Genomic DNA, 21,575 nt, shown 5'->3' with positions numbered 1-21,575 from the left:
AGGGTGAGCGGTCATAGATGGGATGAGTGCCCTTAGAAGAGAGACCCCAGAGAGCTCCCTTGTCCCTCCTGCCAACCAGGATGATACGCACACAGCGAGAAGGGGGCAGACTGCAGCCCAGAAGAAGGTCCTCGCCAGACCCCATCCCACCAGCTCCCTGATCTTGCCCTTCTGGCCTCTAGAACTGTGGGAAGTGAATTTCTGTTGTTTAGAAGCCCCCCTGCCTGGGGCACTTGGTTACACAGCAGGCTGGACTGAGACAGGATGTCGGCATCTATGGGGCAGGTCTGTGGATGTGGCAGAAATAGTCAGGGCAGTCTTGGGGGATCCAGCCTCAGAGGAATGTTCTGGATGGGTCTTAAGATGGATCTGGGTGATGCTGCAGGTTGCTTTTTCCAACAAATGCAGGCTGTACCCCACACCCCCCACACTCTGGGTGTCTCTGTGAAAGGCGCTGGCACCTTTAGCAAGCCAGTCCAAGCCAGACACTGGAGTTCATGGAGTTAAGAGGCCATGAAACCAGAGCCATGGGTGGTTCCAGAAAGGGAAGAAGCTTTTGGGCACCATGCCCACCTTCTGAGCATCTCCGGCTGTCTTCTCCCCTTGCCTTGTGTGTTTCTTTCCCCACACACCATGTTGTGTGTTTCTTTTGTCCCTCACTTGAGGCCAGAGACTGGTCCCTGGCTCTCCTGTGGACAGAGCCGCATGCTGTCTGCCTCCATGGGACGCCCCACTCCGGGAGCTCTGGGCTCATTGTTGTGGGGGTGACATTGGCTCTGTCCTCTTGGCTCCAGACTGACCGCTATGGTGAGCTACAGCTGGAGTGGTCCCGCCTGGCCAGAACAGAGTGGCACTGAAACCCCACCAGGAAACTGAAAGAGGGGGACATCCCATGGGGAGGGCTGTGTGTGCACACGCATGCATGTGTTTGTGTGTGTGTGTGTGTGTGTGTGTGTGTGTGCACATGTAGGTGGCATATGGAGGGCTTAAGAGAAGGGACAGGGGCACTTTGCGGTGAAGCCCAGTGGACAGTGCATAGCTTAATAGAGGCTCAAGGGTCAAGAGACTGAAACCCAATCATGCTGACTTAAGTGGGGCAGGGGGGGAGTGTATGGGGGAGAGTGTTAGGGGCTGAATTAGGTCCCCCTAAAATGTACCTGTTGCAAGTCTCAGCCTCAGAATGGACTATGCTTGGCAGCAACCTCTTCGATCTCAGCCACAGCAACTTCTTCCTAGGAACATTGCCAAAGGCAAGGGAAGCAAGGGCAAAAATGAACTATTGGGACTTCATCAAGATCAAAAGCTTTTGCACAGCAAAGGAAACAGTCAACAAAACCAAAAGACAACTGACAAAATGGGAGAAGATATTTGCAAATGACATACCGGATAAAGGGCTAGTATCCAAAACCTAAAAAGAACTTACCAAACTCAACCCCCCAAAGAACAAATAATCCAATCAAGAAATGGGCAGAGGACAGGAACAGACATTTCTGCAAAGAAGACATCCAGATGGCCAACAGACACATGAAAAAGTGCTCCATATCACTCGGCATCAGGGAAATACAAATCAAAACCACAATGAGATATCATCTCACACCAGTCAGAATGGCTAAAATTAACAAGTCAGGAAACAACAGATGCTGGCCAAAATGCGGAGAAAGGGAAACTCTCCTACACTGTTGGTGGGGATGCAAGCTGGTGCAGACACTCTGGAAAACAGCATGGAGGTTCCGCAAAAAGTTGAAAATGGAGCTACCCTACGACCCAGCAATCGCACTACTGGGTATTTACCCTAAAGATACAAATGTGGTGATCTGAAGGGACACCTGCACCCGAATGTTTATAGCAGCAATGTCCATAATAGCCAAACTATGGAAAGAACCTAGATGTCCATCAACAGATGAATGGATAAAGAAGATGTGGTGTATATATACAATGGAATACTATGCAGCCTTCAAAAGAAATGAAATCTTGCCATTGGCAGCAACGTGGATGGAACTAGAGGGTATTATGCTGAGTGAAATAAGTCAATCAGAGAAAGACAATTATCATATGATCTCTTTGATATGAGGAAGTTGAGATGCAACATGGGGGAGTTGGGGGGTAGGAAGAGAATACAGGAAACAAGATGAGATCGGGAGGGAAAGAGACTCTTAATCTCAAAAACAAACTGAGGGTTGCTGCGGGAAGGGGAGTCGGGAGAGGGTGGCTGGGTTATGGACCTTGGGGAGGGTATGTGCTATGGTGAGTGCTGTGAAGTGTGTAAACCTGGCGATTCACAGACCTGTACCCCTGGGGCTAATAATACATTACATGTTAATTTAAAAAAAATGTTAAGAAAGAATGAAATGTTCTTGGAAGCAGGGTCTTTAAAGAGGTAATTAAGTTAAAATGAAGCCATTACGGTGGGCGCTAATCCAATCTGACTGGTGTCTTTATAAGGAGAGGGACGGGGGACCCAGGTACGGAGGGAAGGCGGTGTGGGGACCCGGGGAGAAGACAGCCATCTACACGCCACGAAAACCAGCCGTGCTGGCACCTTGATCTCGGATTTCTAGCCTCTGGAACTGTGAGATATGACATTTCAATGCTTAAGCCACTTCTTACGGCAGGACTAGCAAACTCATACAAGGAAGCAAAGGCGGGTGCAGGGTGGGGAAGCTGGGGTGGAACCGGCAGCAGCAGGTTGATCCAGGGAGTGTACGATCCTGCAGCCTCCATCATCTTGTACTCTGGCCCTGGGCTGTTCCCCCCATTCTCTGGGGCATCCTCTTGGGGGAAGGACACACAGTCTGCAACTTTGGGGCACATCTTAGGGCTCCAGATCCAAACGGAAAGTGAGAGCTACCCTTGCAGTCCCTATTTGGAACCGTCTCCGTGAAGGCATTTAGGGTTTCCCCTTCCAGAGTTCAGCGCCCATTCCTGGGGCCATTGGTACCGCCCTGGGGCGGAGGGTTGGAATTGGTTCATCCAGGATCCTGTGATGTCCCTGAAGGCAGGAGTGGAGGGGGAGGGGGGACAGGGGGAGGGAGGCAGGGAAGGGAAGAGGAGCCCCTGGATCAGCCCGCCCCCCCCCCCCCCCCCCGCCGAGAAGGGAAGGGGGAGCCATCCCGACAGGGAAAGGAATGGGCCCCAGACCACATAGCTTGGGTCTGCGGCCGAGCCTGCAGGGACAGTCAGCCCTGGGCCAGGTCTGTGACTTGGGGTGGGGTTGGAAGAGGCAGGCGGGCCGGTGCCTCAGCTGGTGTCACCAATGTGCTCCGAGGCCTTGGGTGAGTGTCCCAAACCTACGCTTTTGTTTCCTGTTTTTTTGTTTGCCGTCTTAATAAAATGGGTTCGATGGGGGTGTGGCGTGAGATTAGCTATTATAGGAACTCACTGAACCAGACCGTTCTAGGCCCTAAATTATTACCTTGTTTTAAGCCAGGAGCTCATGGGGCTGCCTGCAAGCCTGTAATTTACAGAGCAATTTTCTGCCCGGCAGAAGGAGCGGGTCCAGCTTCCAATAATGTCATGCTTAATACGGAGGAAGTCTCTTTTGCCCTGGGAGCACCTGGCTTGAGGATTTTTTTTTTTTTTTTACTGTAACAGCTGGGTGTGGCCGTTCAGTCTCAGGCCGTTGGTTTTGAGCCCAGACTCTGGCAAGAGCCAGTCTGCTCCCCGGTCCCGCTCACTCATCGGGACCCTGGGAATCTAGGTAACCCCTCCATGCCTCAGTGTCCCCATCTGCCAGATGAGAACAGCCATGCCTACCTGAAGGGGTTGCTGGAGGAATTCAACGGGCAAAACCATGTCCAGCTGGGATTCTCAACCGGAGGGTGGGGAATTCTGCCTCCCCAGGGGACATTGGTGATGTCTGGACAAATATGGGAGTTTTCATGACTGGAAGGGGAGGGGACGATCCCAGCATCCGCCAAGAAAAGGCCAGGGATACCGCTATGCACCCTGCAATGCCCAGGACAGGCCCCCGACAAAGTATGTCCTGAATGTCAACGGTGCTGAGGTTGGGGAAACCCTGCGGTAAAGGGCAGGGCTTGTGTGTCCAGTCAAGGCTGGCGGTTATTAGGTCTAACCTCTGGATCTGACCTTGAATCTGTCCCTGCTCCTGTGAACTGCTGGGTACTGGGACTCAGGTTTCTTGCCCTCTGAATATCAGGGGGCTCTTCTCCCCTGGGATCCATGCTTGCCCCACTGCTAGGGAGGGGAGACCTGAATCAGGGAAGAGAAAACCTTTGGGCCACATTAAAGCACCCACTGCCAGAGTCACCTAAGAGCCACGGGCACTCATCCCTCAGGACATGAGACCTGGTGGGCTGCCCCCATTGCTGGGAGGCTAGAGACCCCATCCCACGGAGCCAATGAGATTCCACCCAGAGACTCTGCTTATCCTCTTTTGATGAGCAGGGCTTCAAAGAGACATCTCAGGTTTCTACTTGTGGTCATTAAAGAGGCACGTGACACCTCTGTTGGCCTCAAGTCATTTCTGTCCTGACAGCCCACCTCATGGGCCCATTGTGTCATTGTGTGGCCCAAGGAGCCCAGTTTAGCTTTGATCTAGAGCAAAGGGAAAGAGGGACCCGTCGGCAAAAGGTGGGACTTCAGGTCCTGTTAGAAAGCTCTGCTTGCAATCAGAGTGACACAGATCGGCAGGAGCCCAGCAGGTTCCTCCAGCACTCTTGGGAGATGAGCCCTTCATTTCTTTCTCCCAGCTATGTGGGCCTTTTTTCAGTCCTACTTACTCTGGCCCTCCTACCACAGGACCTTTGCACATGCTGCCCCCACTCTCTAGAATCCTTTTCCCTTTCCTCTTCACCTGCTGAACTCTCCTCTCTCCAGGCCTCACCTCCTCTTGATTACAGTAAATGCCCATGTGATAAGCCCTCCCAACTACCAGCTACCTCTGCTCTCAAGACTGGTCATGGTTACACTCTCCCATTGCTCGAGGAGTATTTTATTGTGTTTTTTTTCCTCTCTGGACTGGAAGGTCTGCAATAGCAGTGGCTGGGCCGGACTTCATTCACCACTATATCCTCAGCACCCAGCTTAGTTCTGACTGCCTGGAATGTTCTTCCCCGGGGTCTTAGCAGGGCTGGCTCCTCAGAACTTAGGATTCAGTTCATAGGTCCTCTGGGAGCCCCCACCCTTCCATCACGTTACCGCTGTCTGTGCTCAGTCCCCCTGGCCACGGGTGAGCTTCTGCGAGCTGGGAAGAGGGCCCAAGAGCAGGATCAGTTGGCCCCTGGATCTTGGACGCCCAGCCTCTGAACTGGGAAAAACAAATGTCTGTTGTGTCAGCCCTCCGGTGTGTGATGTTTGTCATGGCAGCCTGAGCTGAAAATGAGTACCCTGGGATGAGTGACACAGGCAAGTGGCTGATGCTAAGGGCGGGGTCACGTGTCAGATGCTTCCCTCCTGACACCGGGAGGGCAGGCCCCAGCCTTTTCCAGCAGGACAGAGCGCATCTGAACTCCACTTGGGGTGATGTCACCAGGTGAAGTAGGTCCTGCCCTGGGAGGCAGGGGAAGGGGTGGACCCCCGACATGGGGGTGGTGGGAATCGCATAGGGGGGTCAGACGACCCTGGGGTGGGGAAGCAGAGGGCTGAGTCTGAGTCCCTGCCTTGGGAATTCTTAGCTTTTTTGGAGCTGGGAAACTCCTCCACCTCCCCAACCTCAGTTTCCCCATCTAGGAAATGGGTTGGTAATCTCTTCTCTCAAAGCGGCTGTTGGTAAGATTAAAGGAGAGAAAAAGGCTACCTGATCAGTAAAGCGCTGTGCAGTAGTATTTATTGTTACAGGGTTAAAATTCACTCCTGGGAAGACACGGGGCCGTGACCAGGCACGGAAAGGCCAGGGGCATCATCTCTGCTCACGGATAACTCGTCCTCTGTGCAGCCACAAGCTGCCTCTGTGTTGGGAAGTTCTTCTTGCCAGCCAGCCGTTGGCAATAATGCTGGCTTCGGAAGCTGCTGTGTCCCCTGGCTTTTCGCTCCTCCGCTGCTGGGAGCCCGCTGGAGCCTGGAAGAGCAGCGTAGAAGAGACAGTGCCCGGACATATGCTTTTTGCCAGATGGTGGGAGGGCTAGGCTTGGATCCATAGAGGGTTCCGGGGTCCCCCACAGCAGATACTGAAATCTCGTCCTGCCGAATCTTCCCGTTCGACCACATGGAGCCCTGTTGAGGGACCTCAAGATGTGGGGTCACTGTTCTGCGCTCTCCCTCCCCGGGCCCCCTCCATGCCGGCTGGGCCGTGCAGAGGCCCCTTCCCTTCTCCCGCATCTGGTCCAGGTTTTCTTGCAGCTTCTTCCTGCCTCTTATAGCCTGGGCCCTGATGACAGGTTTTTAGGAGAAAGGCTCAGAGTCTGCCGGGCAGGTGCCTTCCGAGGGCTCGGGTCCCTAGCTTCTCGCAGAAATACGGGATGCCTCTGCTTACTCTGGTTCTCCCCAACCTTTGGCACCAACTACCTCTTTTAAAGGGGCTAGTACCCGTGGGCACTGAGGACACCTCTCCAAGAAGCATTCCCAGGTCTGGAAGCCCTAAGACCACACCTCGGGCCCTGTGGACAGGCGGTGGCGGGTCACCGTTCCGTCCGTGGCCGCTCTGCCAGCCGGAGTCCGATTGCTCCCAGAATCTCTCCACTCAGTCCTGCCCACCCCTGAAGCAGAGCGGATGTTTGGGGTTTTCTCTTCAGCAGACAAAGGCCACCGGATTTGACTGTGTGTGGAGGTTGTTCGTTTATCAGCTGACCTGTCCTTGTGGGAAAAACCGGTTCCAAACGCTCCTCTGGCTGCGAAGGATGGGGCCGTGGGCTGGGAGAGAATGTACCACTGGGCCCAGAAGGTGCTTTCAACGTTGCTCGCGTTGCCCCAGACCTGCTGGCCTGATGCTGCAAATTGGGTGGGGGGGCAGTGCCATCCCCGCCAGTGACCCCCCAAATTGTCCACTTGCCCATCTTATCCCCTATGGGAATCAATGGGGGAGGGGAGCATCAGCTTCATGTCTGACAACTCGGGCCAACGTTGGCTTTAAAGCTTCAGAGCTGCACGCGGGCCCCCTTGTGCCTTCTTTCCTCATCCCGTGGCAGTCATTTCCCGCCTGGCTTGAAAGAGGCAGATCCTGGGGTCCTGGGTTGCCCAGCCTGGATGCTGGCTTGGGAGGGACCTGAGGCATCAGGTTAGAGGGGAGCCTCCCCACCCCCCACCCCATCCTGGCTGTGGGCTCTGCATCTTCAGGTGCCTTGTGCGTCTGCATGTCATGCGGATCCTGGGATTCGGAACCCCAGCAAAGCTAAGGTAGATACCGGAGCTTCTCCCTCAGGCCCTGGAGTCGGAGATGTGACCCTCGGAGGCTAAACATTCAGACGAACGGCAGGGGCCATCCACCTGTCCACCAGCCAGGCGTTTGGTTTCCAGGGGCAAGAAAAGCTGTGCTTATCTTAAGGTCAGAGAAAAAACCATGGTTGTCAGCCCTGGGGAGGAGTCATTCTCAAGTTCATCACGCCTTGGTGGAGGCTTTTCCTAGGAGGGCGAACAGTTCATTGGGTTGAAGAATGTGGGCTTTGACGGTTCTCAGAGGCGGATACTTACCTGTCCGACCGAGTCTTGGAAAGTCAGACCTCTCGTGACTCTTGGGCGAATGGCTTCAGTGTTGTGATCCCCCCAGATGATTCTGACAACTCAAGCATCAGTAGAAACCCAATGCATCTTGGTCCTCCCAAATCATCACTCAGCGCCAAGGTCAGCAGGCTCAAGCCCGAACACATGAATCAGACTGGTTTTCCAGGGTGGTGTAACATAGGCTTTTCCCCTCTCTCTTTGGTCAAGCCCTACGGGGGCTCTAGAGAGTCTGAATGGTAGGCATTCCTTGTCCTCCTTTTGCACATGGCCCCAACCAGAACACAGCTGCAGAGGACCCGTTCAATGTCTGTTCTGGGTCGTGAATGGGAAATTGGGCGCTTCCTTCTGTCCCCATACCTTCCCACCTGTCTCCTGAGAGGTTACAAAGTGTGTTACAGACATTAGCAAGTGTTAATTCTCATGACGTCCCTGGGAGGGAGCCAGGAGTATTGTAGATGAAGACGTTGAGGCACAGAGAGGTGAGGCCACCGGGAAGAAGTCACACAGCAGAACAGTGGCAGAGTCAGGCAAAGGGCTGGGGGTTCCGTCCACCACCTTCATGACTTTGCTCTGCAAGGTTCGTCTCAGGGAGGGCGCTGGGAAGCACACCTGTTTCAGGTGACTGAGACGTCACAACCAAGTGTCACCGTTGTTGGGTCAACAGTGACAAGCATTTCCCTGCTTCCAATCCCAAACCCACTGTCATAGCTGGTTGTCACTGATCTAAGTCCATCCTCCCTGGTCCTATCCTCAGGATATCCTTTATCCCAATGACAGGAAATCTGCATTTCCTGGAAACTTTGCTGCTAAGCCCCACCCCTCCCTGATCACCTGCCCAGAGCAGCCACTCATGAGAGGAGAAAGCAAACAGCCGTTCTACGTGTCCACCCCGTGTGACACACGGCTTTTAGGATGGAAGGGAATGACCATCCCATTTTGCGTTCTCCCAAGAGAGATTCAGTGACCCAAGTCAGAACCGGAGTTCTCGGTCATCGGGGATACGGGGACTGGAGCCAAGAGCTCCCCCAGGCTGGCCAGAAGGAACCACTGGTCAGCCTCAGGCTTTGCTGGCTCCTTACACTGCCAGTGCTGGGCTCTGCGTGTCTGATTGGAGTCCCGCCTGCTCCTTCTGGAAGGGTGTTTTGGGGAACCGCCGGCCTCCTTCCCTCTTGGCAGCTCCGTTCAAGGCTCCAGGGACCGCCTGGACTGCTCACTGGCTGACAGTTGCTCTGAGGCGGAGCCTGGGTTACAGAGAGGCTGGGTCGACAGGTCCTTCCACCGAGCTGGAAGGTCCACAGCCTGCTCGAGACAGGCAGACTGGAGCCACCTTGTTCCCTGGAGCTCCCGTCTGCTGGGGTTTTGCCCAGGAGTAGAGGAGTATCCTCGGCCCGCGGTCCCTATGTACAGTGGAGACAGCATCTGGATACTCGTCCTCGGTGGGTGTGTTCGTGCTGGGTCTGGCGGGGAATCCATTCCTTACACGTTGGTGACCTCGAGGCCGTTGTAGCCTTCCAGACGGCACTGCTCTGACCTGCCCTGGGGGTCATCATCTCCACAGTCTTCATTTTGAAGAGAGCCATAGTCATCATGAAAGTCGGGGTCTTTGCTGCTGAAGCCCCTTCCTATCTTCCCCAGGGGCAGCTGAGAGGAGAGAAAACGAGAGGAAGCAGTGGGGGGAAGAGAAGACGAAGTGAGTGTTTTGGATCTGGGGAATGCAGGGGTCCCCCGTTCTAATTGCTGTGTGACCTTAAGCAACTTGTCTAACCTCTCTGTGCTCCTATTAGTAATCCTCCTCTGCTGCTCAGAGACACCAAGAGGGTTTTGTGAGCTAACCTTATGAGGGAGCTTCGTGTTCCCAACTGAAGGAACTGGTAAATTGCTAAGGGTGAGGACAGATACAGTCTTTTTGATTATCCTCAAAAGCCTCCCATCTCCCTCCTCAGCAGGAGGAGAGTTGAGAATGGATACGATGGAGAAGTGAGCATGTCTGAGCCTGGGCGTGAAGTCTGACCGTGTTCCTGGGTCAGGAAGAAATATTCTAGCACCTCCTGGTGTGGCAGAAAGAGCATGTATTTTGGAGGCTCACAAACCGGGGTGTGGATCCCTGCTCTGTCACTTTCCAGCTGTGTGACCCTGGACCTGTGGCCTGCCCTCTCTGAGCCTCCGTTTTCTCAGTTTCCAAGGGGGAATAGCGATTCCTTTCTCTCGGAGTAGTCGTGAAGAGTAGAAATCAGACCTGTAAAGCACACAGCGAGGTACTAGCAAAGGGTAGCTACTATTGTGAGACGCACCAGGCTCCCAGACAGATTTTTCTCTTATTGTGAACATCTCTCTATGCTAATAATCCAGACAGTGCTTTGTAACTCTTCATGTCCCTGACTGCTTTTGTTTCCAGACCACTGGTCCTCAACCTTTTGGTCAGTGTTGCCACCTTAAAAAAGGAGACTTTTGAGATATTTTCCCCCTACTCACACCCCCCCACCATGAAATTTTCACACCAAAGACACTGTGCTTCTGTTCATGTCCTGTATATATACCTGTTCCTCATAGAGAGAAAGGGTGAGGGGTTTGCCTCTCCCCCTAGGAACCAATTTCTACCCCATTCAAGACTGCATGGTCTAGACTGAGCTCGCCCGAGAGTATGGTGGGGGTTTACTCATGCATTCCCCATTCGCGCTCAGGATGGTGCCTCAAACCCCATCAGTACCCAAAAAATGTTTGCCTAATGAACAGGAGGATTTTGGATTATCCACTTCTCCCGTCAGTACCTTCACGCTTCCACTTGGGAATCGGGGTCAGTCTGAGTCTGGGTAAACAGAGAGAGGCAAACTGCGTGCCCTCTCACAGACTAGAGGCTACTCTGTGGCTGTCGGTCAGGTCGCTGAAGTTCAAAACCTTGGCTGCAGTGAGGGCTCCCCCTCACCCCAGAGCCTTGGCTTTGAGACCCAGGTGGGTCCCAGAACGTCCTGTAAAGCAGCTGCCCAGGTGATCCTGATGCAGGCAGGTGAGACCCGCGCTTCCAGATGCTACTCTAAGCCTGGGCAGAGTGCAGGGTTTGGGGGGAGTGGAGGTTGGGGGGTGGGGGTTGGGGATGGGGCTTAAGCATCATGCAGGTCATCTGATGGTGACTTCCTCCCTCCTGGTTGCACCTGTGACCTGGCCCTTTGGTCCTCTTCCACAGGCCAAAGAGGAGCTAGGAGGGGACAGTATGGGCCCAGATGACAACAAGACCTCCCCCGGGCTGTAGGACTCACAGGCGAAGGCATCCAGTGACTTACCCGGCCAGCCTTGTACTTGATACCGCCACCGCTGTTCTCCTCCTTCCCCGCCCGTGTGATGCTGGAGGCCCTCCCTGGGGGTGTCCCGAAACGCTCAGCCTCCCGGATGCCTGAGGAGCTAGAGAGAGACCCAGACTGAGTCAGCTACAGCCCTCCCAAGAGACACACACTCTCCCATGGGTGACAATGACCATAACTGCTGTGATTTACTGCGGACCTCCTGCGTGGCCCCACATGCTCAACGTTTGCTGAATGCAATCCTCAGAGTCCCTGCATGACAGTTGGGGCACGGTGGGGGGGGGGGGAGGCCCAGAGAGGTTAAGCGATTTGTCCAGGATTACCCAGCTGGGAGCAGCAGAGCCAAGACCTGAACCCAAGTCTCTGAGACTCCAAGGTCATGTTCTTCCCCCTCCAGCGTGCTACAAACCTTCCCAGGAAAGGGAGGACTAGATGGGCGAATCCCCCCATTTGAGCTCACTGGTATGACTTGAGAAGCATCAGGAAAATCTCCCCCACTCTGCATTTGAAATCTGCACCCCCTGCCCCCACCACTGACTTAGCGCCTGAAGCGACCCCACTGCTCCTTGCGTCAAAGCATCGAAGGCTTCTGTTAGACTAGGATTCGGAGAACTGCAACCTGCAGCCAGCCCACTGACTTTGCCAATAAAGTTTTATTGGAACCCAGCCATGCCCATTAGTTTACATGTTGTCGTAGCCTACTTTCTCGCTGTAAGGACAGAGTTGAGGTCCTTGAACCCTTCCAGAAACCCTGAGAAGGGGTGATTATCCTCATTTCAAGTTGGGGGAACTGAGGCTCAGAGGGGGCAAGTTTCTTGCCTAAAATCACACAGATGATGAAGGAGGAGCCAGAATCGAGCCCTTGAAGGCCCTGCTCTGTCCCCCGTATTACACGGGACCACCCCGGAACCACCCCAGCACCTGCTCCCTAGGCTCACATTTCAATCACTGCCAGGGGTTGGGTGGGCAGAACGTCATAACACATCACCTTCTCATGGGTGCCTGAATATCTCAGTGTGTCCCTTCCCCCCTTGGGAGCACCCCTGTTCCCCCCCCCCCCCCAATCTGTAGCTTGGGAAGCCTGCCAGCCACGGAGGTGGGAGACATGACAAGGTGTCTTATTCTGAGTGCTTGACGGCAGAGTCTGTCAGAGCTCACGGAGGAATGGTTCTTCCTCACTGAAATGCTAAGGAGAAAGCTGGAACAAGCCCATCAACAGAAAGGAGGGCCCCACGGAACCAGTTCAGACGAAAGCATGTCACGGAGACACTCCGATGCGTGTGTGAAGCCGGGAGGCGTGAACTATCAGTTGTTTGGCGGGGGCGGGTTCTGTGTCAGGAGCACTGCCTGCAGTTTGCCTCCCGGAATCCTGCTAACAAAGCCGCCGGGAAGGGAGGACATGTTCCCATATTACAGATGAGAGACAGGTTCAGAGGCTTGAAGTCACTGGTTTGTGTCTAATACAGGAGAAAGCAGCACAGCCCGGATCTGAACCCATGTTCCAGCCATTTCCCCTGTGGTGGAAGAAAGGGAGGCGCTGGTAGTGGGTTTGGAAAAATCATTGATAAAATTGTTGGGCGCCTCACCGTACCTGCGTTCCTTTCCCAATTGCTTTATGCACTGTGTTGCCCTATCAGGCTCCAAGCCTTGGATTCATCCTGGGATGGAGTCTTGGGTTAGCTCTTGATAGCTATTCAATGGTCAGGGATGTTTCTCCATCTGAATCTTTCCGCCCCATCAGAGCATTCTGGAAGGACTCGCCTTAAAGGGCCAGCACCACCGGCCCTGCTCCCTCTCTCTCCGGAAAGCTGAAGTCAGCAACAGAAGGAGGGGGAGCAAGAGGGCAGGGGACAGGGCATCTTTACTGCTTGGACTGCTGCAGAGACGTCCTGGGGGCAAAGCCTGAAGAACCTGGTTAATATAATCCCCAGGCATGTGATTAAGTACTGAGGTGATATTAACCAGGCCCGGAGATCACTGTCTCTACTGGTGTTTTGCTTAGCGGGGGACTCTTGGTGCCAACAGGGATGGTCTCTAAAATTTCTTAGGAACTCATGAAGTTCTGTTTCCCCTGAGTTGACTGAGATCTCTTCCCACGGCCTGTGGCAAGTTCTCAGCAAAGGGCTCTGAGGAGAACTGACACCTGGGCCATGGATAGACACTGCCTCTCGGTGCCCTGGCTGACCAGCTCAGACCCCTCGTCTGTAAAATGAGGAGGAGGACCAAGTCCAATTTCCACTTCCTTATCCTCTTATTGGAAGGATTGCTTTCATGTCATTCCTAAGGGAATCCCTGGCCTCCCAACAGCATAAGAACCCACGCTATTTGTGCCCCACGAGAAACTTCCCCAGGGCTCACGCATGAATCGTAGATGGTCCTTAATGCACGTGTGACCTTAGGGGTGGTCAAGGGTTTAATCAGACACACGAATGCCTGCTAATCTTTAGCTAGTGCTGCCTGTCCAGGGCTCAGAATATATTAAGGCCATTACAGGTCACATGGCGCCAGATGGGGGTCAAGGAAGGTGGACAATTCTTAGGAGAAAAGCCACTTTCCTGCACCTGTTGCATCATGGCTCATGGACTAGGGTTCTTGTCAAACTCTGGTCTCCATAGAACTACTTAAAAATGCCCGAAATGTAGATTCCTGGGCTCTCCCAGGAAATACTGGTCCTATAGATCTGAGTTTGGGCAGATCCCCACCAATGATTTTGCTGTTGGGATCTGTGGATCTCACTCTGAGAATCTCTTGGATATCAGCCTACCGACAGGGAAGGGCAGTTCAAGACTTTTGGATCATTGCCACAGATGCACAATCCCTGCCGCCTCCATCAAGCTTCAGTTTCTATATAACATGGGGTGTGGCCCAGCTGCTTCCTGAGGCTTCATGTGGTTTGGGGGTTCGGCACTCAGGGTTCTGACTCAGAGAGCCTCAGATTCAAATGTGAGCTCAACAAAATGGACAAAGCTTTAGCTAGACTGATGGAGATTACAGAGGGACTCAAATGATTGAAACCAGGAATGAGAGAGGAGACAGCCCTACCAGTTCTACAGAAATAAGAGATTATAGGGAAATGATTGTAAAATCAACTCTATGGGGGCACCTGGGTGGCTCAGTGGGTTAAGCCTCTGCCTTTGGCTCAGGTCATGATCTCAGGGTTCTGGGATTGAGCCCTGCATCAGGTTCTCTGCTGAACAGGGAGCCTGCTTCCTACCCCCCCTTTCTGCCTGCCTCTCTGCCTACTTGTGACCTCTCTCTCTGTCAAATAAATAAATAAAATATTTTTAAAATTAAAAAATTAAAAATAATAAATAAATAATTTTATGCCAACCAATTAGCTAACCTAGATGAAAGACAAATTTCTAGGAAGATATAAACTATTCAAACTGATTCAAGAAGAAATAGAAAATCTGAACATATTTATAACAAAATTGAAGTAGGGGGGAAAAACCCAACTTTCCACAAAGTTCAGGACCATGTGGTTTCACCAGTGAATTTTACCAAATGTTTAAGGAATAATGACACCAATCCTTCACACAGTTTCAAGAAAAAGAAAGAAAGAAAGAAAGAAAAGAGGAAATACTTCTTAACTCATCCTACGAGGCCAGTATTACTCTGATACCAAAACCACGTAAAAATATCACAAGAAAAAGTACCTGCAGACCAACATCCTTTACAAATACAGGTGTAAAAAATCCTCATCAAAATGCTAGCACACCTAGTCCAGCAACATGTAAAAAGGACCAAGTGGGATTTATCCTAGGAATGCAAGGTTGGCTCAATGTATGAAAGCCAATGTAATATGTCATATTAATAGAGCAAAGGACAAATCTGGGCTCAGCTCCTTACTAGCTGTGTGACCTTGGGCAAGTACTTTGGCCCCCTTCAAATGAGATGTTTCCATCTATAAAGGAGGGATAGTGACACCAATTTCTTGGTCTTGTCATGAGGATGAAATTAGTGCCCACAGCAAGTGTCCACTAAATGGTGACTTTAGCTTAACTGCAATTATTTTAAGGAGAGAGTCCACTAGGAGGGCGTCTAATCTGTCTGTCCAGGTGCTTTTCCTCTGGCCAATTTTCCGATGAAGAGACTGGGATCAGTAGGCTGACGTGGCCAGCTCACTGGGACCATCAGCACCGTTAGTATCCTTACTCCTGCCTCCAAACCTCTGTCTCCACAGCTCTCCCTGCCTGGAGTGGCCACCTCTTTTTCAACTGTGACCTTCAGGCTCAAGCACTTTGCTTCTTGGAGCCTCTGTTTCCTGATTTGTAGAAGTAGGCCACTGTGTTGTAGGGAAGTAGTGGGATCCAGGAAGGGAGGGAGCCGGGGAAGGTCAGGATCACCGGCTTCTGGAGCCCCAGAGTGGGAGCCAGCAGCCCACACTCACGTGGCTGGGTGGAAGACAGCGCTCATCTCCTCTGCCAGGTGCCTTCGGAGGATGTGCTTCCCACTGGGGATGCCCAGGGCGGTAGCCATGGCCTCGGCGTTGAACGTGGGCTCCAGCACCAACACAGCACCGTGGATGCCACTGTTGGTCAGGTTGTCCGCATACTCCTGAGGGCAAGGCACGGGGATGGTCAGGCTGCAGTGGGGGGCTGCCCTGTTAGCTTGACAGGTCTGCCCTGGTGTCCTGCCCTCTGAGGCTGAGAGGGCCACCCTGTCATCCCGAGGTGTCCTGAGGAGCTGCCCTGCTCCAGGCAGGGACATGCCCCCCATAGCAAGGTCTTGTCCCCTTAGGGACTGGGTAGTATAAGGCAGTATAAGCCGGAGGGGGAATGCCCCCACTCTTTTAGGGCCATGAGGACAGTGACCAAGACTACTTTGTCACTGACGTAACTCCAGATCTTGCCAGGCAGCCCATAAATATTTGTCCGATGAGATGGGCCTGGATTCACCCAGCCCTGCTTCAGAGGACAGCCCAGCCTCTCCACCCCTGCTATGGGAAAGCCTTCATGAATGGGGTTCTGGTGCAGGGGTGGGGTGAGCGCTCCCTCTTCTTGAGCGACAGGAGGCAGGCATTCTCGCCCGCTTGGGCGACAACACTGGCTTACAGAAAACGGACACACAAACATGCATGGGATTTACAGATGCCTGCGAGCCGCTCCAGCCCACCCCCCGCCCGCCAGACCCTCACCTTCAGGTCAATGTCCCGCACCCACTTGAGCACCCGCTGGTTGGTCCAGACCACGGGGTCTATGTTCTGTGTCTCGCAGCGGGCGCGGCGCTCCTGGAGGGCCTTGTGGGGGTGGGGAGACAGTGGGTCAGTTGGGGGTGGGGGAACACGCATGGGGTCCCAAAGAGCAAGCATCCATGGTGCTGGGGGAGTTCTGGCTGGCGAGCACTGGCTCCTCTGGCCCTGTCAGTCTGGGGCTTGGCCTTTCATTCTGGGAAATGGGGAGAAGCCTGCTTCTGGGGGGGAAGGGCTGGGTGAGACCCAGCTGCTGCCTAGTTTGTACGACCCAGACACCCCACTTTCCTGACACGGAGTAGGGGCCCAACAATGCGGGTCTTCCATGAAGGGCTGACTTCTGTGGGTGCACCCAGCCCCTGGGGACAATGAGCGTCACCAACAAAACATCACCCCAGTAACATGTGGAGGGATCAGCCTGGTCCCCTTTCAGCCTCCCTGGGGGACTGGCCTCCAGATAAAGGGCTCCCGGCCTCCAGCCCCCACGTGCCGTGCCCATTTCCAAGCTTCACTGTCACGATCTGCTGGCAGGTCTCCCTCCTTCACCAGACTGCGGTTCCGGGGCTGGGGGCGGGGGCAGAGGCCGCACCTTACTACTTCTGGTGCCCAGGGCCCTGCGGGGTGTGTGTGAGAAGGACTGAAGAGCCGGACAGATCCCTCCTCTGTGCCGCTCCTCCTGACCCTGAGGGGCTTGTGCTCTGACCTCACTTTAAGAAAACAAAGCCATCTGGATAGTCTCTGCCCCGCAGGGCCCAGCGAGCGGCCTTGGGAATATTTGGGTCCCAGGGGAGCTGAAGCAGGTGCCCCGTGCTGTCTGACTTGGCAGGGCTCAGAATCAAAGGGGCAGTCAGAGCCCAAACCCTGACTCTCCCCCTGGTCCCTGGTCACCTCGCTGGCCTCCCTGTTCACTTCCCCTGCCTTAGACCAAACACTGGGACCCCATAGTCTGTCCTCTGGGCCTTTGCTCATGCTGTTCCCTCTGCTAGGTTGCTTTTCCCTCACATCTCCTGCTGACTGATGCCTGGAATTCCTCTCTTAGGTCTCAGTCCAGCTGTCACGACCTCAGGGAAGCTCTCCCTGATCCCTCTGGAAGCTGCACCTTTGGGTTTTCATAAAATCCTGGACTTCCCCATTGGGCCAACTTTCCATGGTATGGTGGCATCAGCTTCGTTGTGGTTCTCCCTGATGGTCAGAGAAACTCTTGGAGAATGAGGGTTCCCCACTTTCCCTGAATTGGACACAGGGCCTGACCCATGCCCAGTAAGCAGCTGTTGGAAGAAGGGAGGAAGAGGGGGAGGGATGGGTGCGTGGATGACGAGGTCGGTGGACCTCGGTGCGATGGATGCCTGATGGGCAGATAGTTGGGTGGACAGACAGTGGGAGCCAGGGGCAGAAAGAAGGGCTGTGGAAGATGCCTCCATCGCCTGCTCTGGTCCTTACCTCCCTGTTGAAGTTCACTTGGTACAGCAGTTCGATCCCCAGCAGGATGCTGACCTGGTGGAACTTCTTGGACACATTCAGGTGTTTCTCCAGGTCCCGTTTCATCAGGGAGTGCAGCATTCGCCCGTCCACCAGGTGGTTTTGGAAGGCCTGAGAGTACTGGGACAGCCCGATGTCATTCAGCCAGGCCTTGGCCACCCAGTGATGGTCCAGGTCAGCGGCTTTGGACAGGCTGGTGAGGACAGACATGGCCAGAGAGAGAGGTGGGTGGGGACAGGTGGCAGAAACAGAGGAAGTGGGGTAGAAATGGGGCAGAGATGGGCAGAGATGAAGATGGAAAAGAACAGGGTGGGGGGAAGTGGGGGACCAAGAAATCTCAGAGATGGGCAGGAAAAAGCATGGAGTGGAGAGACAGAGAGGGAGAAAGAGACAAAGCGGAGATGGGGAGAGAGGCGGAGGCAGAGAGTGGAAGGAGAGAGAGACAGACAGAGAAACAGAGAGCGAGCCCCAAAGAAGAGAAGGGGGATCACCAGAGAGGCAGCCAAAGGGAATGGGAAAAGGGAAGAAAGCCCATTCAGATGCGCGGAGTCAAAAGAGACGGTGGCAGAGCAGCAGGGAGAGTACGGAGGGAGGAGACATATCCAGGAGCCCTCAGCATCCCCACCTGCCCCTGGGTGTGGTCCCCTCCGCACACTCCTCCGCAGTATCCCCGAAGCCCGCAGAGCTGTGGCCTGGGCCATTTCTCCTTGTTCTACAAACCAGGACGCTTTCAGACCTTGCCCAGAGTCCCCCGGTGGCACATCTTGGAATCAGAATTAAAACCCCCTCTTTGCCTATTTCAAGCCCTCTCTCCTCACCGCTCTATCTCAGCTTTCTCTCTGTCCCACACCTGTCTCAGTGCTGCTCACACAGTAGGGGCGCAACCCGTATTTCTCCAATGCAGAAAGAGGTAGGATGATCCTAGCCCCAGGTCCCCCAGACTGTCATTTCCCTGATTGCCACACGGTGGCAGCCTCACAGAAGGAATGAAAACAGAGCATCCCACCTGCGGAGGGACTTGAGCAATGACGGGCAGGACGCCAGGTTGGGGGGGGGGGAGCACTAAGGGATCAGGACTTGACAGGGAAATATGGGCTTACACAGCGACACTGCCCTCCTCCCCAGGTCTGGGATCAGGACCGGCATCCTTCCCCTCCCCGCAGATAGAATACCCCACACCCTCTTCCCAGCCCCTCCCTGTGCCCCCATCTCTAAGAACTGCCCCACCAGCCACTCTTGAGTGGGACTTCAGCTCCCGACTCAGCCTCCTCCTATCCACTCTCCACTGCTCACTCTGGACACCTCGGAGTCGCCGCCCTGGACTCTGCCCGCCAACGGGTCTCCCTGCCCCTGAGTCCTCCCAGTCCCTGTCCCTTATCCAGGACCGCAGCAGAGCTGACCGCAGCGCCCCCTGCTGGTGCTCCTATATGGGTCCTCGCTGTCCTTCAGTCCACCAGGGCACACTGAACAGCGGCTGACCGCTGTGCTCGGGAGGGCCGCGGTCACAGGACGGGCACATCTTCCTTCCTGGGCTCTTCCCTTCTTTCTTCTTCCCCACACTCTCCATTCCCTGGTGGCACCATTTCCAGGGCTCTGGGTTACATTTGTAAATGAAGACCGCCACCTCTCCCTTCTTCTCTCTTCTGAGAGCCTGCTGCTCACTCTCTGCTGCCTTGGCATCTCCTGTCACACGTCTCACATTTGATGAGCTCCAAGTTAAATTCCCTGTCCCCTCTCCCAGCTCTTCCCCACCCCCAGCCATCACCCGGCTCCGGTCCCCATCTGCCCTCTTCTCCCCTCCTTCCCCAGGTCGATCAGTCCCTCTGGTCCGTATGTCTGTCCCCTTTTCTCCTTTCCTGGGTTCAAGCTCCTACCACCTCTGGCATAGATTTCGGCAGTTGCCTCTTTACTTCCCCCTGCATCGCCCCCTGCCGGCCCTGCCCCTTCTCATCCACTTTACCCACAGTAGCCAGATGGCCTTCTAAAAATATTAATCTAGGGACGCCTGGGTGGCTCAGTGGGTTAAGCGGCTGCCTTCGGCTCAGGCCATGATCCCAGCGTCCTGGGATCAAGTCCCACATCGGGCTCCTTGCTCGGCAGGGAGCCTGCTTCTCCCTCTGTCTCTGCCTGCCATTCTGTCTGCCTGTGCTTGCTCTCGCTCCCTCTCTCTCTCTGACAAATAAATAAAATCTTAAAAAAATAAATAAAAATAAATAAAAATATTAATCTACAACCATGTCCCTCCTCTGTTTAAAACCTCCCAGTGGAGGAACCTTAAATGCGCCTTACAAAGTGAAAGAAGCCAATCTGAAAAGACTACGTACTATATGATTCCCGTTACATGACATTCTGGAAAAGGCAGAACTATGGAGACAGTCAAAAGATTAGTGGTTGCCAGGGGTTAGGGAGACGGAAGGATGAGCCGGTGGAGCACAGGGGATTTCTTAGGCAGTGAAATTATTCAACATATATACTGTCGCGACGAATGCATGTTCGTCCAAACCCGCAGAGGGCACAACACCAAGAGCGATCCGTTATGTAAAGTATGGACTCTGGGTGATTGGGATGCGTAGGTGTGGGTTCCTCACCTGTGACAAACGCTCCATCCGGTGGGAGGTGGGATGATGGGGGAGGCCGTGCTAGAGTCGGGGAAGGAGGATGTGGGAACCCTCTGTACCCTCCTTTCAATTTTGCTGTGAAACTAAAACTGCTCTAAAAAAATTCATTACTTTAAAAATGAGAGAGGGGGAAAAAGTTTTTTTCAAAAAAACAACTAACATTGAGAGAATTTATCATCAGAGGAATAAACTGCAGGAAATGTTGAAGAGATTTTTTCAAGAGGCAAGAAAATAATAACATGGAAACTTCCCCCACATACAAGAATAGAGGAGGACTCCTAGAAGTCACAATTAAAAAAAAGAAAGAAAGAAAGAAACGCACTGGATTCGGAAATGGGAAGATTTGAATGGACATTTCTCCAAAGAAGACATAGGAGTGGCCAATAAACACACGAAATGATGCCCGTCACTAATCATTAGGGAAGCGCAAATTTCTCTACAATGAGATACCAATTCATACCCATTAGTATGGCTAAAAAAAACCCGAGAAAACAACTGTTGTTGGGGGTGTGGTGAAATCAGAACCCTCGTGTGCTGTGGGTGAGGCTCTAAGGTGGTGTAACCTCCATGGAAAACAGTATGGCGGTTCCTCAAAAAGTCAAAAATAGAATTACCTTATGATCCAGCAATTCAACTTTTGGGTAAATACCAAAAAAGAGTTGAAAGCAGGGTCTCAAAGAGATAGCGATACACCCAAGTTCATGGCAGCATCATCCACAGTAGCTAAAATGTGGAGGCCGCCAACATCTACCAACAGAGGAGGGGCTAAGCAAAAGTTGCTCTCTATACACGGTGGAATGCATTCAGCTTTAAAAAGGAAGGATGTTTTGACACGAGCTGCATGGAAGACTCTTGAAGACATGATGCTAAGTGATGTAAGCCGGGCCCCAAAAGACAAATCCTGTGTGATTCCACTTAAATGAGGTACTGAGAGCAGTCAAAACCATAAAGGCAGAAAGTAGAAGGGTGGTCGTCATTATATGGCAGGGGAGGGGGGGAGGAGAGAACAGGGACTTCGTGTTTATTGTGTTATCATGAGCGTAGGGTTTCAGTTCTCCAAGATGAAGAGGGTCCTAGACATGGAAGGCGAGGATGACCGCCCAACAACGTGGATGTACTTTACACCAATGAACTGTGCACTTAAAACCAGTTAAGATGGAGGCGGGGTATGCCTGGGTGGCTCAGTGGGTGAAGGGTCTGAGTTTTGATTTTAGCTCAGGTCACGATCTCAGGGTTGTGAGATCGAGCCCTACGTCAGGCTCCACACAGGGCATAGAGCCTGCTTAAGACTTTCTCTCTCCCTCTCCTTCTGCCCCTCCCCACCCCTCTCCAAACAAAAGCAAAAAAAAAAAAAAAAAAAAAAAAAAAAAAAAACCC

At 53.4% G+C, this 21,575-nt stretch overlaps 1 protein-coding gene across 3 annotated transcripts in view; it reads right to left on the bottom strand.

Moving 5' to 3' along the window:
- Positions 1–5,778: 5,778 nt before the first annotated feature.
- The window catches only part of KAZN (kazrin, periplakin interacting protein), a 1,029,901-nt gene continuing 1,014,104 nt past the window's right edge, over positions 5,779–21,575 (bottom strand). For all 3 annotated transcript variants that reach the window (XM_059376185.1, XM_059376186.1, XM_059376187.1), the window contains 5 exons: positions 17,542–17,773; positions 16,048–16,149; positions 15,301–15,467; positions 10,893–11,010; positions 5,779–9,255 (listed from right to left, as the gene is read on the bottom strand). In XM_059376185.1, coding sequence (XP_059232168.1) covers positions 9,091–9,255; positions 10,893–11,010; positions 15,301–15,467; positions 16,048–16,149; positions 17,542–17,773 — 784 coding nt within the window. In that variant the 3' untranslated portion in view covers positions 5,779–9,090. The remainder of the gene's footprint in view (positions 9,256–10,892; positions 11,011–15,300; positions 15,468–16,047; positions 16,150–17,541; positions 17,774–21,575) is intronic.

Source organism: Mustela nigripes, chromosome 14, assembly GCF_022355385.1.
Source record: "Mustela nigripes isolate SB6536 chromosome 14, MUSNIG.SB6536, whole genome shotgun sequence".
Taxonomy (NCBI): domain Eukaryota; kingdom Metazoa; phylum Chordata; class Mammalia; order Carnivora; family Mustelidae; genus Mustela; species Mustela nigripes.
The sequence above is the reverse complement of the archived record's forward strand: the minus strand, read 5'-3'. Positions and strand labels throughout refer to the sequence as shown.